This window comes from Bicyclus anynana, chromosome 5 (genome assembly GCF_947172395.1).
Source record: "Bicyclus anynana chromosome 5, ilBicAnyn1.1, whole genome shotgun sequence".
Taxonomy (NCBI): Eukaryota; Metazoa; Arthropoda; class Insecta; order Lepidoptera; family Nymphalidae; genus Bicyclus; species Bicyclus anynana.
In genome coordinates, this window is record NC_069087.1 from 5,969,361 (window position 1) to 5,982,843 (window position 13,483).

The 13,483-nt window shown below is 38.9% G+C and overlaps 1 protein-coding gene across 1 annotated transcript in view; it reads left to right on the forward strand.

Moving 5' to 3' along the window:
- Window positions 1-9,883: 9,883 nt before the first annotated feature.
- LOC112052267 (polycomb group protein Pc) overlaps window positions 9,884-13,483 on the forward strand; it is a 38,530-nt gene continuing 34,930 nt past the window's right edge. The window contains exons 1-2 of the mRNA XM_024091277.2: window positions 9,884-10,043; window positions 10,699-11,086. Of these exons, the coding sequence (XP_023947045.1) occupies window positions 11,018-11,086 (69 nt within the window). The 5' untranslated portion in view covers window positions 9,884-10,043; window positions 10,699-11,017. The remainder of the gene's footprint in view (window positions 10,044-10,698; window positions 11,087-13,483) is intronic.

Genomic DNA, 13,483 nt, shown 5'->3' on the forward strand with positions numbered 1-13,483 from the left:
GACGGTTCAAGTGATCATGGTACTTGATAGTTAATAATATCTGTGCAAAAATACTTATTTAAAAATTTATAATTTGTATCTACCTATTTACGCACCATCACTGGAAGTGTGAACACAAAATGCAACTTATCTGCTGCACATTTTTTTAATTGAGAAAATTTCATTACCACATACCTACATCTAATAAGTACCTAACCTTAACTTTAACTAGTACCTATCTGTCTTTTTATACCCTAAGACACCCACCTAACTTAAAACAAAACTAAAATAAGTTAGTGAAGTATTATTATTTCTGCATTAAGTATTTCTTTATTTTGTCCTAGGTAAAAGATTTTCATCATTTTGTCCTATTTAAAACACTTTTATGTATAGGTACCTAATTGTAAATGAATCGAATATTATAGTATCTGTTCTACTCATAAAGATAACATCAAAATTAACGTTTCACAAAAAAAAAAATCTTTGACACTAGATGCTTACCTATTAACCAAGTGCTCATTTTACATGATACAACTTAGATACTTAAACATTGTCACAGTCTTCGTAAGGCGCCTTAAATTAAAACCACATGCAGGTTTTGTAATGTTGAGAAATTTGCACAGGCATTGCAAAAACCGGCTCTTTCCCAGAACGCCTATTGTCAGCTCGGATACGGCGTGCAATTTTGTTCAACTGCTAACCCCTACTGTAAGCCAGACATAACACAAAAGAATTTAATCAGCAACCTAATTTCAATCTTATTACATTACAATTAAGTGCAATTTACATCAATCGCTGTTTCAATGCGGGATTTCGAAACCCTTGTTTATTTGCTCCCGCTTCGAAGCGATTCGTACAAAAAAAGCGCTGCATACTCTTGAAGCGGTTTCGTAGTTGTTGTATGACAAATTTTAAAGCGCTTTTTTTTAGATTGTAAGGGGAGGCTTTGGACGACGGAGTTTTCAGTTTAATTGTTGTTGAAACCTTTTTCCTTCGCCTTTGTCATAGTGTCTCTGTCCACTGTTGTGGTTGTTGGTATGACTTTTGAAACTCTGTTACGCATTCGTGTATTCTTTTATAGGTGTATGGTTCCAAGTTCGATTCCAAGTTCAAATCATTTCTAAGGCTTCTGCATTTCTTTTACTCTATTATTAATGTGCTTTGCCTACCGTAATCTACTCTAATATTTTAGAGGATATATTTTTATTTGTAGCGAATAAACTCAAAACTACAAAACCGATTTCAAAAATTTTTTCACCAATAAAAAGCTACATTTTCAGGAAGTAACATATAGGTTTATTTTATCCCTGTGTTCCCATGGAAATGTGAAGTACGTGGGAGAAACAGTAAGTCTCATATTAGATATAATACCACTGCGCCACGGAGGCCGTCATAAAAAAAGGTAATAGGTAAGTTAGTCGAATCCTACGGAAACACTTACATTTCCTACACCTAGGTAGGTAGGTAGGTAATACCACTTTATACCTACCTTTATGTCAAGGATCGCTAGAAGCTTTAATATCACGTGTCTTAAGCGGTGAAGGAAAAACATCGTTGGGAAGCTTGCATACCTGAGAACTTTCTTAGCTCTTTACGAAGTCTGCCAATCCGCATTGGGCCAGCGTGGTGGACTATTAGCCTAACCTCTCTCATTTTAGAAGAGACTCGTGCTAAACAGGGAGCTAAATATGGGGTATTAAAGATTTTCTTCATTAACTAAATTATAGCAGAATTTGAAATGTATACGTACCTAATTACATAAAAGAAGATAGAGTTACTATTTCATATTTTCTTCTTGTTTCTAAGCATCATTTTACATTGCATCCCCGACAAAATATATAGCTTAGTGTTCGCTATTTAGAGCCATTGTAATGTTTTTCTGCCGCATGTAAAACCTTGTCATTATTTATGATCTATTGGGTAACAGATGATTACAGATAATGAGCTATTGTCTGCTGTCAGTTGCTTAATTTACTTACTATCCGTGTTTTTTGTTCACACTCCTTTGTGTTTAATGCCTTTTGGTACCATTATGTTTTTAATTGTGTAGAAATGATAATTTTTTAACCAACTCCAAAAAAAGGGAGAATTTTCGTTGTTCCTCTAAATGACACTATGAATTGAACCTATAATAAACATTTTATAAGTAGGTAACTAACCAACGCCCCGCGGTTTCACCGGCGTAGTTCCCGTTCCCGTGAGAATACGAGGATAAAATATAGCATATGACACTCATAAATAACGTGGCTTTCTAGTGGTAAAAGAATTTTCAAAATTGGTTCAATAGATCCCGTGATCGATTACCCCCTACAATAACACAAACTTTACCACGTTATACGTATAGATATTTGTTGCCTCAAAACGTTTTAATTACGCTATTATTTTACTTTTATTAACTTTCTCATTAAAAAAACTTAGACTCAGACCCTAACCACCTAGAATCTAACTTTGTGTGGTCGATAAGTAGCTACAGAAATGAGGAAATCCTTAAAAGAACCAAAGTTACCGTCAACGCCTCGAACAAAGCTGAAGTGGTAAAGACTAGAGCAAATAGATTAAAGAACCGATGGATACTGCGGTCCTAAAGAGATGGAGTTCTAAACAATGAGCAAGTTATAAAAGGAAACCCTTGATTATTCTGCACAAAACCGTGTGGTATTCAATGCGATTTTAAGAAAATGAATCTTGATGGACTCATCAAACAACTAGTTTTATTTTCCTCTTATTCAAAATGAAAATGGTAGTAGGAAGTGACTGGATGAGAAAGGCGGAGGATCGTTCGATCGGAAGGCCTATATGTACCTATGTCCAGCATTAGACGGATACAGGCTGATAGTGTGGTATGTATTGTAAACTCCAAATATGACCTGTTCCATAGCTTAGATAGCATCCAGGTGAACAAACGAACGGTCGTAGACGTACCTACCTACATGTTGACTCAAGAACTTACGCCAATAGTTCAATATAAGAACCAGATCACTGTTTCGGGCATGTGACCAATGGTGTAACTACCCAGAAGCTAGGCGGTGCAATGACCCGAGACCCTCAAGCTCAGGGGGGCATCGAAGTCTTTGAACTAGAAAATCGCGATCAAACTGAACTTAGAAAATTTAGAAAACGAAAAAGAGATGATGACTTAGAATTTTTATGTATTTGTAAATATTTAATATTTTTACTAAAACCTACCCAGCTTAGCTGCAATCAATGCCTGATGGTAAGCGATGATGCAGCCTAAGGTGGTAGAAGATGCCTATGCACTCTTGACTAGAAAATACCCATATTATAGGTGGTGGGGAAAACTGAAGCTAGAAGAGCATTCTACATCTTTGCAGAGCGTATAAGGAAAGAGGAACTAAACCGCTTATTACGCGTCCGAGGAATTTCGACAACGTAGCGGTTCAGATCTCTACGATGCAGCAGTCTGGTAAAACAACGAAGGTGGCACAAGATCGAACAGTTCCTGAGCGCACTCCCCGAAATATATCCTGTAGAACACTGATAGGCAGGCAACCTTTCGGCGATGCTCTAAGCTTTGTTTACCTAGGATATGCACTATAAGAAGGATAGGCAAATAGGGAGATGGCACAAGCAGAAGAAGAAGTAGATGTTTATATCTTTAATAGAAGTCCAAGAGAGTGTTCTACTCTTCAAACAACTATTCTAACAACATACACATCTTTGGGAATCAATAAACCCATTAAAGTAGTGCCCAAAGCGTCTAACATGTTAACGCCGTCTCTGACGAAACCCTAAACAATAAAAGCATCTCAATTCGACGTCGGTTAACAAATTCAGTCGTAACGTATTCTCTAAGCCATTAATTCCCACACATCACCGGCAGATAACGATCGCCTCTGATGAGCGGTCGGATGGCTCGGCCATTTTTTTAATATTGGACCCCGTTTTAGGCTGCCCACACAATATTAGTTACCTACTATCGCGCTTATTTTGTTTGTGTACCTTCCTAATTCAAATCAGGTTAAGCGCAGCTCGATTTTTTAAATTGGACACTAAATATGTTACTTACACTGAGAAAAATAAACGAGTAAAAAAAATTAATCCCCACTTTTCATGTAAGGGAGGTACCTTTAACTTAAGCTAAAAAATATTTTTCAAGATTTATTTTACGACTTTATACTTATACCTACTTATGGACTACGGAACCCTAAAAAGCTAACCTAAATGAGCTACATGCATTAGCGTATCTAGGATTATTTCCTAGGGTAGGCCTGGCCCCTGAGCATTGAGTCGACACTCAATATAGCGTTTCCAATGCCTTTGAAACGGGTTTTATTGAAGTATATTTTGTAAGTATTATAAATCAATCATAGAATTTTAAAGCGGAAGCCCAGAATTCTAAGGTGGCACTGGACCTTTCTATGGTGGGCAATCTAATCCAGGATCCGAGAAGCATTTACAACAGATTACCTACTATCAAGTTTTCCGTGAGTCATGTTGATGAGACACTCAACTTTTATTTTTACCACTGTTACCAACGGTAATAAAACATTCTAAGCGTAAGAACGAGATAACGTAGGTACTATGCAATTTGTAGGACAATGTGGCTGGTGAGTTGTATTACTATTAATTAAGCAACAGTAAAAACTACTTACAGTAGGTATACTAGTGTGACCAAAGTCACACTAGGTATAGGTTTAAATGATCCATCTAAAATGCATGAACACTCATCTCCACTGCTGGACAATCATGTATTCCAATGCCCACACTAAATAATTTGATCAATTACCCACTACAACACTTTATTAAACACCAATCAGCCAAATCACCCTCGTATTCACACTATCCCTAGTTAAGTTCTTAATATGACTATAAGAACTCTATACAAATACTTTCTTTTTTAACCGACTTCCAAAAAGGAGGAGGTTCTACGTTCGGCTGTATGTATGTTTTTTTTTTTTTTTTTTTTTTTTTATGTATGTCCAGCGATAATTCCGTCAATTATGGACCGATTTAGAAAATTCTTTTTTTGTTTTGTAGGGTTTACTTCCAGGGTGGTCCCATTTTTTTCATGTCAGGATCTGATGATGGCATCCTGGAGAAATCGAGGGGAACTTTCGAAAATTGTAGAGACGGCTAGTGCGTTTGTTAGTGTTTCCATAAGGTATTTTAAACCACTACAATTTTATGAAGGTCTGGAGTTGGTCTGATGATGGAGCCGAAGGCGAGTGAAGAGTACTCCTCGACGGTTCACAGTAGCTACCTTGTGTTTGGACTTGATAAATTTGTATTGATGAGATCTTTCCACCTAGATGGGTTGTGACTGTATTAAGGGTCTGGTGATGAAGACGAAGGCCAGTGAAGAGAACTCCTTGGCGGTTCACAGTATCTACCTTGTGTTTGGACTTGATAAATTTGTATTGATGAGAACATTCCACCTAGATGGTTTGTGATTGTATTAGGGGTCTGGTGATGAAGACGAAGGACAGTGAAGGGAACTCCTCGACGGTTCACAGTAGCTACCTTGTGTTTGGACTTGATAAATTTGTATTGATGAGAACATTCCACCTAAATGGTTTGTGACTGTATTAGGGGTCTGGCGATGAAGACGAAGGAGAGTGAAGAGAACTCCTCGACGGTTCACAGTAGCTACCTTGTGTTTGGGTTTGATAAATTAGTATTGATGAGAACTTTCCATCTAGATGGGTTGTCACTGTATTAAGGGTCTAGTGATGAAGACGAAGGATATAAAAGTATATATACGAGTGGATATAAAAGGGGAGTGAAATTTTGTAAATGAGTTAAGGTAGTATTCTCAAAATTGGGGTTGTAGGATTTAAGTAAGAAGATTTAAGTAAGTGTTCACACTCCGTAGGTATTCTAACACTAAAAATTAAAAAATAAAAATTTTAATAAAAAAAATTCAACCGACTTCCAACTCAAAAATAACCTAAACTAAAAAGTAAAAAATAACATCTTACCTATGTGCTACCTTCTGATCAGTTTGAAGGCGGTGCCAATCCAGTGTTTTAATTAAAGCCGTTTCTGAAAGAACTACAGAAATTACGTCATTTAAACGGCTTAAATTGAAACATCACTGGCTTGGCACCGCCTTCAAATTGATCAGAAGGTAGCACATAGGTAAGATGTTATTTTTTACTTTTTAGTTTAGGTTATTTTTGAGTTGGAAGTCGGTTGAATTTTTTTTATTAAAATTTTTATATAATATAATAATGAAACTTGCACTCTGTCTAAGGGCTCTTCCTATAAGTCGGGCGCCTGTTACCGTCAACCTAATAGCGACATTTGCATGTTGTACGTATACGTCCGCCACTTTGTAGATAGACAGCAAATAGTCCAAGAGAGCACGCGCGTAATTTAATGAAACTTGCACTCTGTCTAAGGGCTTTATAGGTACATCGGGCGCCTGCTGCCGTTAACCTATTAGCGACGCTTGCTGTTGTAACGTATGCGTCCGCCATTTTGTAGATAGACAGCAAATAGTCCAAGAGAGCACGCGCGTAGTTTAATGAAACTTGTACTCTGTCTAAGGGCTTTATAGGTACATCGGGCGCCTGCTGCCGTCAACCTAATAGCGATATTTGCATGTTGTAATGTAGGTATGCGTCCGTCATTTTGTAGATAGACAGCAAATAGTCCAAAAGAGCACGCGCGTAATTTAATGAAACTTGCACTCTGTCTAAGGGCTCTTCTATGCGTCGGGCGCCTGCTGCCGTTAACCTAATAGCGACGCTTGCAGTTGTAACGTATACGTCCGACATTTTGTAGATAGACAGCAAATAGTCCAAAAGAGCACGCGCATAATTTAATGAAACTTGCACTCTGTTTAAGGACTCTTCTATACGTCGGGCGCCTGCTGCCGTCAACCTAATAGCGACATTTGCATGTTGTAACGTATGCGTCCGCCATTTTGTAGATAGACAGCAAATAGTCCAAGAGAGCACGCGCTTAGTTTAATGATACTTGTACTCTGTCTAAGGGCTCTTCTATACGTCGGGCGTCTGCTGCCGTTAACCTAATAGCGACATTTGCATGTTGTAACGTATGCGTCCGCCATTTTGTAGATAGACAGCAAATAGTCCAAGAGAGCACGCGCTTAGTTTAATGATACTTGTACTCTGTCTAAGGGCTCTTCTATACGTCGGGCGTCTGCTGCCGTTAACCTAATAGCGACATTTGCATGTTGTAACGTATGCGTCCGACATTTTGTAGATAGACAGCAAATAGTCCAAGAGAGCACGCGCGTAATTTAATGAAACTTGCACTCTGTCTAAGGGCTCTTCTATACGTCGGGCGCCTGCTGCCGTCAACCTATTAGCGACGCTTGCTGTTGTAACGTATGCGTCCGACATTTTGTAGATATACAGCAAATAGTCCAAGAGAGCTAGCGCGTTGTGGACTTTCAAAATGAACTTCAGTGACGAAATCGATGTTCAATTGCTTCATGTAGCATTTCGGAATAGCTGTAAGCTCGTCAAAAAAGTATTGACATTCGAAAATAGTTTGCCTTCTTCGTACCTACTCGTAAAAGTGGATAAAGTGAAAATGTTCATCTCGTTCTAGATGACAAAAAATAACATAGGTTCTTTTCTTTTACGTTATTGTCAAAGTCTACATGCAGTAAAAAAAGAAATAAGTAACGTGTTTCTTTTTCGAAATCCATTTTGCAACTAGATAAAAAAATTAACGAAGGCTGCCGCAGATCATTTTTTTTTGTTTTAAAAAGAATATTTGCCATATTTTTTATAATATGACCAATATTCCCCTTCCCCTCCAACTAGTCGGGAAAAACTGTGCTAGGAGTGGGTACGACAATAGACCAACGGGGCGGGGATCGAACCACCACCCCTCGGTGATGAGTCCGACCGCTCTTACCGTTGAGGCTTGCAAATGATTAGTGTTGACATGTCGACGTCAGCAGTCGCTTAACGTGCAGCTCGTGTAAGAGAGCCCTAATTCGATAGGTACCTATATCTATAGAGAAAAATTGAGACATCATCAGACATGAGTAAATACATTCTCTCGCGACTCGAGCAGACTCGATCGCAATGCAGTGGACACCACCGGACACGACAATTCGCGTAAAGTTAAAGTACCTATGGCTGAGATGCTGGCGGCTCGAGATCGTTGTGCTTGGAGGTCCATGCAAGAGGCCTATGTCCAGCGTGGACGTCTATCGGCTGACAAGGTAAGGTAAGGTAAAGGAAAAGTTTGGCTTACCTACCCTTACGACGGCTGTTTTCCCGTCACCTCTTATTTGAATACTTTCACGACAAGAATAAATAGGTAGGTATCTGATAGGCAAGCGCGCTGTAAAATAAACCTCCTCTTCAGTAGGTATATAAAATTCCTGGACTGCCATACTTAAAATACGTAACAAACTAGACAGTATTACCTACTTAGGTATGTAGCCGGCACCTTGTTGTACCTATAGGCACAAAGTACCTACATGATAACAGTGTTGCTTCCATAGAGGCACCATTATTATGTACACCGGCACCCATTTTACGTAAGCTGCATCCGTATTAAGTAACTAGTAATTAGCAAGCTCCTTACGTAAGTAGCTCACTTTTCTGAGTCTCTGTGTGTTAGGTGTGTTTGTAGTCAAGCGTATAACCTATCTAATGCACGCCATTGACGATCAATTACCTATTCTCACGTTTCTTCAGCACCCACGACTATAACTGATCGTGTATTGGTCGCTGCGTGCATGACGGCTCGACTTATGAAACATCTTCGCTGTCGTTTGCGCTGCAGAAACGTGAGAATAATTGACCGTCAATGGCTGACTTAAGTAGGTACTTATCATGAAAAAACCCCTACATTGATTCCTACTTTACCTTTTGAAGCGGTAATAAAGTCTATATGAACATAAAACCTTAGATTTTTCTTAAATGCTTTGGAAACGAATTGGATTCGGATTAAAGGTATTTAAGGTAATTCTCTAAGTCTGTTTAGTGCGTAGAATTTTAGGCTTGTTACCACCCTACCAACAGAAACGAATCGCCTACGGTTGAAGTTCATTTTACTACGTCTTACGGCGAATTACCACTAACTTGTGTTTGTTTTCACGCTCCTGCTCATCCTGTCAACAAGGTACCACAGTAGGTACTTACGCATAGAATGAAAGAAATATCGGCGATTTGCTTAGCTGTAATTTAAGATAAGTAAGTGCTTAAGTAATATAATATTTCATAGTCTTTATTGATTTCGGTAGGTAGGAATAGAACAGGACGTCGCCTTAAGTAAATAACTGATAGAACACAGATTGTAGACCGATAGAACACACCTATCTATTGAAAACGGCTATATTTTTAGATCATATCAGATCAATATATTCGATTTGGTAGAAGAATTACAGCTCACCAATCTTGAAACTGATAACTCTGATAGCTGCCGATGTAGTTCACATGGGTAGGTAGGTAGGTAGGTACCTAACCCTACCCTACGTCACCACGAAACCAAACGTCCATAAATCAAACGTCGAAACGACTTATCGAAAATCCTGCTCGTATCGGGGTGACGTGTGAGGCAAGCTGTGTATATTTATCGCTCCATATCTCCCCAGTGCAACGCCGACAGAATAAATAAATGTGCCTGCCGCGCCCGCATCCGGAGACCCTTCGCGTCGCACGTAATCCAAAATGTCCGTTTATTTTTCTATGTGAGCCGCTCGTCACAAAAAACAAAGCGCGGATCCAGCAGCACGGCACTCGAGACGAGCGAGAGGGCGATAGGTGGCGGCCAGTCCACTACGGACGGGGCGCGGCTTGCTGCCTCGCTATTGGCCGCCCGCGTGCGTCTCCCGCCGCCCGAGCCCGCCACCCGATCTCATTCGCTCGCGGCACCCCCCTCTCCCGCGCCCCCGCTCCTAAACACCGACCTTTCACGAATGCCGAACCGATTCGATACGACCGAAAATGCCTTAGTTACTAAACGTGCGTGCTGTAGTCTGGTTGTTTTCGTCGTCGTTTTCAGCCATAATATACATAACCGGTATTGACTAGTAACAACATTTTTAAGTGCTTTGCCTATTGGAATGTGTGCATAGTTTGGTGAAAGGGGACCTCAGCTGACATATTCAGGTACTAACGTAAATAATAACAATAAATGTTTGTAATAACGTACAAGTTGAGTGAAATATAATAAAGCTTGTGATATCATGAGAATTTCGTGCTATACGGCAGCGTTTTAGTGCCGGATGATCGAACGTAAAAGCGGTGTCCTCGTAATCAACGTAGGCCGGTCGGTACGGCAACGCCGCGCGTAAATAATAGGGTAGGCGCTCGGTCTTTCTCTCGCAGCTGGCGCAGAGCGGCAACGTCGCGTTCGCGCCCGTGCCTCCACCGCGCCGTGGGGAATCGCCCGCCGCGCCGCACGGCGACTCGAGCGAGACGCATTCACCGACAATATACCTACCATACTAAAACAATTTCAATGACGAACTCATTTGTCGCTTTGCCAATAACAATATTACTTGAGATAACACACAATAAGGATTGATGATCAACGATTACCTACTGCGATATACTTAACTAATTATAGTATGTTTAATAATAAATACCTATATTTCCCTTATATACTTAATTATGTAAGCGTGATTAATTAATAATTATTAGTACATTGCTAGCCGTTACGCAGTACGTGAAACCATACAACTGCTTGAAGTGGGCACATTATCGCATATCGCGATGTAGTCTGAAAATCCGAAACACTGATGAAAATAAAACTTGTTTACAGATATCGAGCGGGTGAATGCGTGGCGCACTCTGTCGGGGTTTAGCGGCGTGAGGTCGCGAGACGCGCGGGGCGGGAGCCGCCTCCCCCTACTTCAGTTGCTTCTGCGATCTTGTAGTGAGAGGACGTCGCTGCGCGCGCCACCACAAGGACCGTTTCGCGGCAACTTTGAACAGTGACAGTGGAGTGTGAATCGTGATAGAGAAATGTGTGACGGATTGCGGTGCGCTACAAATTGGATGCAGTGAATACGGATCACAGTAACTTGGATTGCAGTGTTGCTTTTCGGATTTTGGTACAACTTTGTGGATCCAAACTGGGGATGCATAAGATGGAGCTGGGTGACAGCGTTTACGCCGCTGAGCGGATCACCAAGAAGAGAATTAGAAAGGTGAGCTTAATTCTTTTGCGAAAGCGTACGCGGCAATACATGCTTGCAAAACTGCCATCCGATCAACTGATCACACATCGCCTAATATATTTGGTGTTGGTTTATTTGCAAACAGCGCTCGAGTCGTGTCGCAATAAAACCGCTTCGCTTGTATTGTAAACAAACTCGCTTGAATTACGCTTTGTTGATGAAAAATTGCATGCTTTAGTGTAGTGGTGTGTAGACAAATTCGTAAAAGACTAACCTGAACTTTGAGCTATTTATTAACAGAAAGTTATGAGAGAACTGTTGTTAAAAATCCCTTAACTAAGTTTCGTCAAGTTATGGAAAGAAGTTTATAGTAATTCACATTTAGTTTTAGATCTTTGGCATATTATTATTATGATAAATCTTTCATTACATTCCCGTTTCGTTTTTTGAATATTCTCACACTAAACGTTTTAAGGAAAGAATTTATTATCCATCCTCTATAAATTGATATTAATTTAGGTAGGTATATTTAGTAGGTAATCTTTAATCTGTAATCTATATTTACCAATGTAGGTTTGTTGTTTTAAAACTCTTTTCTTACTTTATAAGTATAGTCTTGGTAGTATAGTTAATAAACAGTCTTAAGTTTTCAACTGAAAGTAATAACTTTTCAACCAAGTTATATGCAACTTCGCGGAAGAAGTTTCTAGGCATTGCATGTGAATACTTGCAGTGCAATGCAGTTTTCTATAAATTCAGGAAGTTCACACTAAAGTTTTAACTCAGTTGCATCGATGATATCAGGAATTCATAAGTGATAAACAGAAGTAAATTAATTTACATATTACCTTATTATTGCAGCTTTTCTTTTCTTCTTAACATTTAATAAGTAGATGGTTGGGCATGTAGTTACTAACTAGATTAGGTAAGGCCCATAAATACCTATAGGGACTAATGTTTTGTTTTACCTAAAGCCTAGTGTTAAGTGGTGATGTTTGGTTTTAAATCATTTATAGATTTTTATTTGAATTGCAAGTTACTACTAAATCTTAAATTCTCTTTTGAAAATTATTAAAGGGCACATTGCTTCTGTTGTTGGTAAGTAGTAGGTCTGGATCCTACGTAGGTATTAACTCAAAATACTTTAACTAAATTAATAATAACTTCGAATTTCTAAAGTACAGACATCTAAAAAAAATGGTAATCTTACTTTTTAAAAATCTAAGGAAATATTTCCTAAAAGGACTAGGAATGTATAAAATATAGGTCCAATTTGGTGTTAAATTTTAATCCAAGCATTGTAATCGCGCGCAGCTGTTGAGGAGTTATCGCAAGGGTATTTTTGGGTGCCTTTTGAGTGCACGTTTCTTTATCGTCCCTTATTATTATCCCCCCTCACCCCCGGGCTTGTGTTTGGAGACTGAGGGCCGTAAGGAATGAGATCTTGTGAATGGTATGAGATCACGTTCAGTTGAAAGTAAACAAGTTTGGCAATAGAGGGGCCAAAAGTTATTGTGACCTGCCGTGTCTGTTACTAACCTGAGTCTTTGCATGTTTTGTCATCGTTTCCTATGGAATGCGCATGTTTTAATAATACTTGTGTTAGTAGAATAACTTAACCCGATTCTTGCATGTAACTGATTGTTTTGTAGGTATGTCAAAACATATGTACTTAAATAGAGAATATTATAATCAATAGCGTCCAATTGGTCCTCAAAGCAGCTAAGGTAAGTCATTATGACCGTTATTTAAGGAGACCGACCATGTTTCTTCGTTTTTGGGCCAAAAATTTGGCAAATGAACCGTTACAATGTCAAAATTAAAGTCCGGCCGCTCAGAGATTGCGTTTTTGACAGGTCGTGATTAAATGGGCGATGTAACATAAGAGAGAAACATAAAATTGCAGTTGAATATGTTTATCCCATTCGCACGACCAGTCAGAAACGCAATATCTTAGCGGCTGGACTTTAGTGTAATTTTTCAATACATATAAATAAAGTTGAAATGTAAGTCTCTTATTTAAAAATAACTGCTTTTTCAAGCGTATATAGCTATTTACATGATAGGTTTTAAAATATAATGAAGTTTTTTTTTAATCTGGTCTGTTTGTTTGTTCGGGCTATTCTTTGGGACGACTGAATAGATTTTAAATGACAGTTGCATAAACAAGATATGGGCAAGTAAAATGCAAGATTTCAACAAAAAATTAAACAAAATAGAAGTTTTATTTGCGTGATTTTTTTTCTGTTATTTGGTCAAAAATGGTCGATCTCCTTTTTTATTGGTTTTGTACCTTTTAAGACACCCTACTTCAGATATAGTTTTAATGTGGGGTTATTTTGGGGCTGATAACAAATTTTCGCAAATCTCTGCAATACTTTGGTGATGAAAATGTTCTTAAGTGGTCGTAACCACTTAACAGCAAGA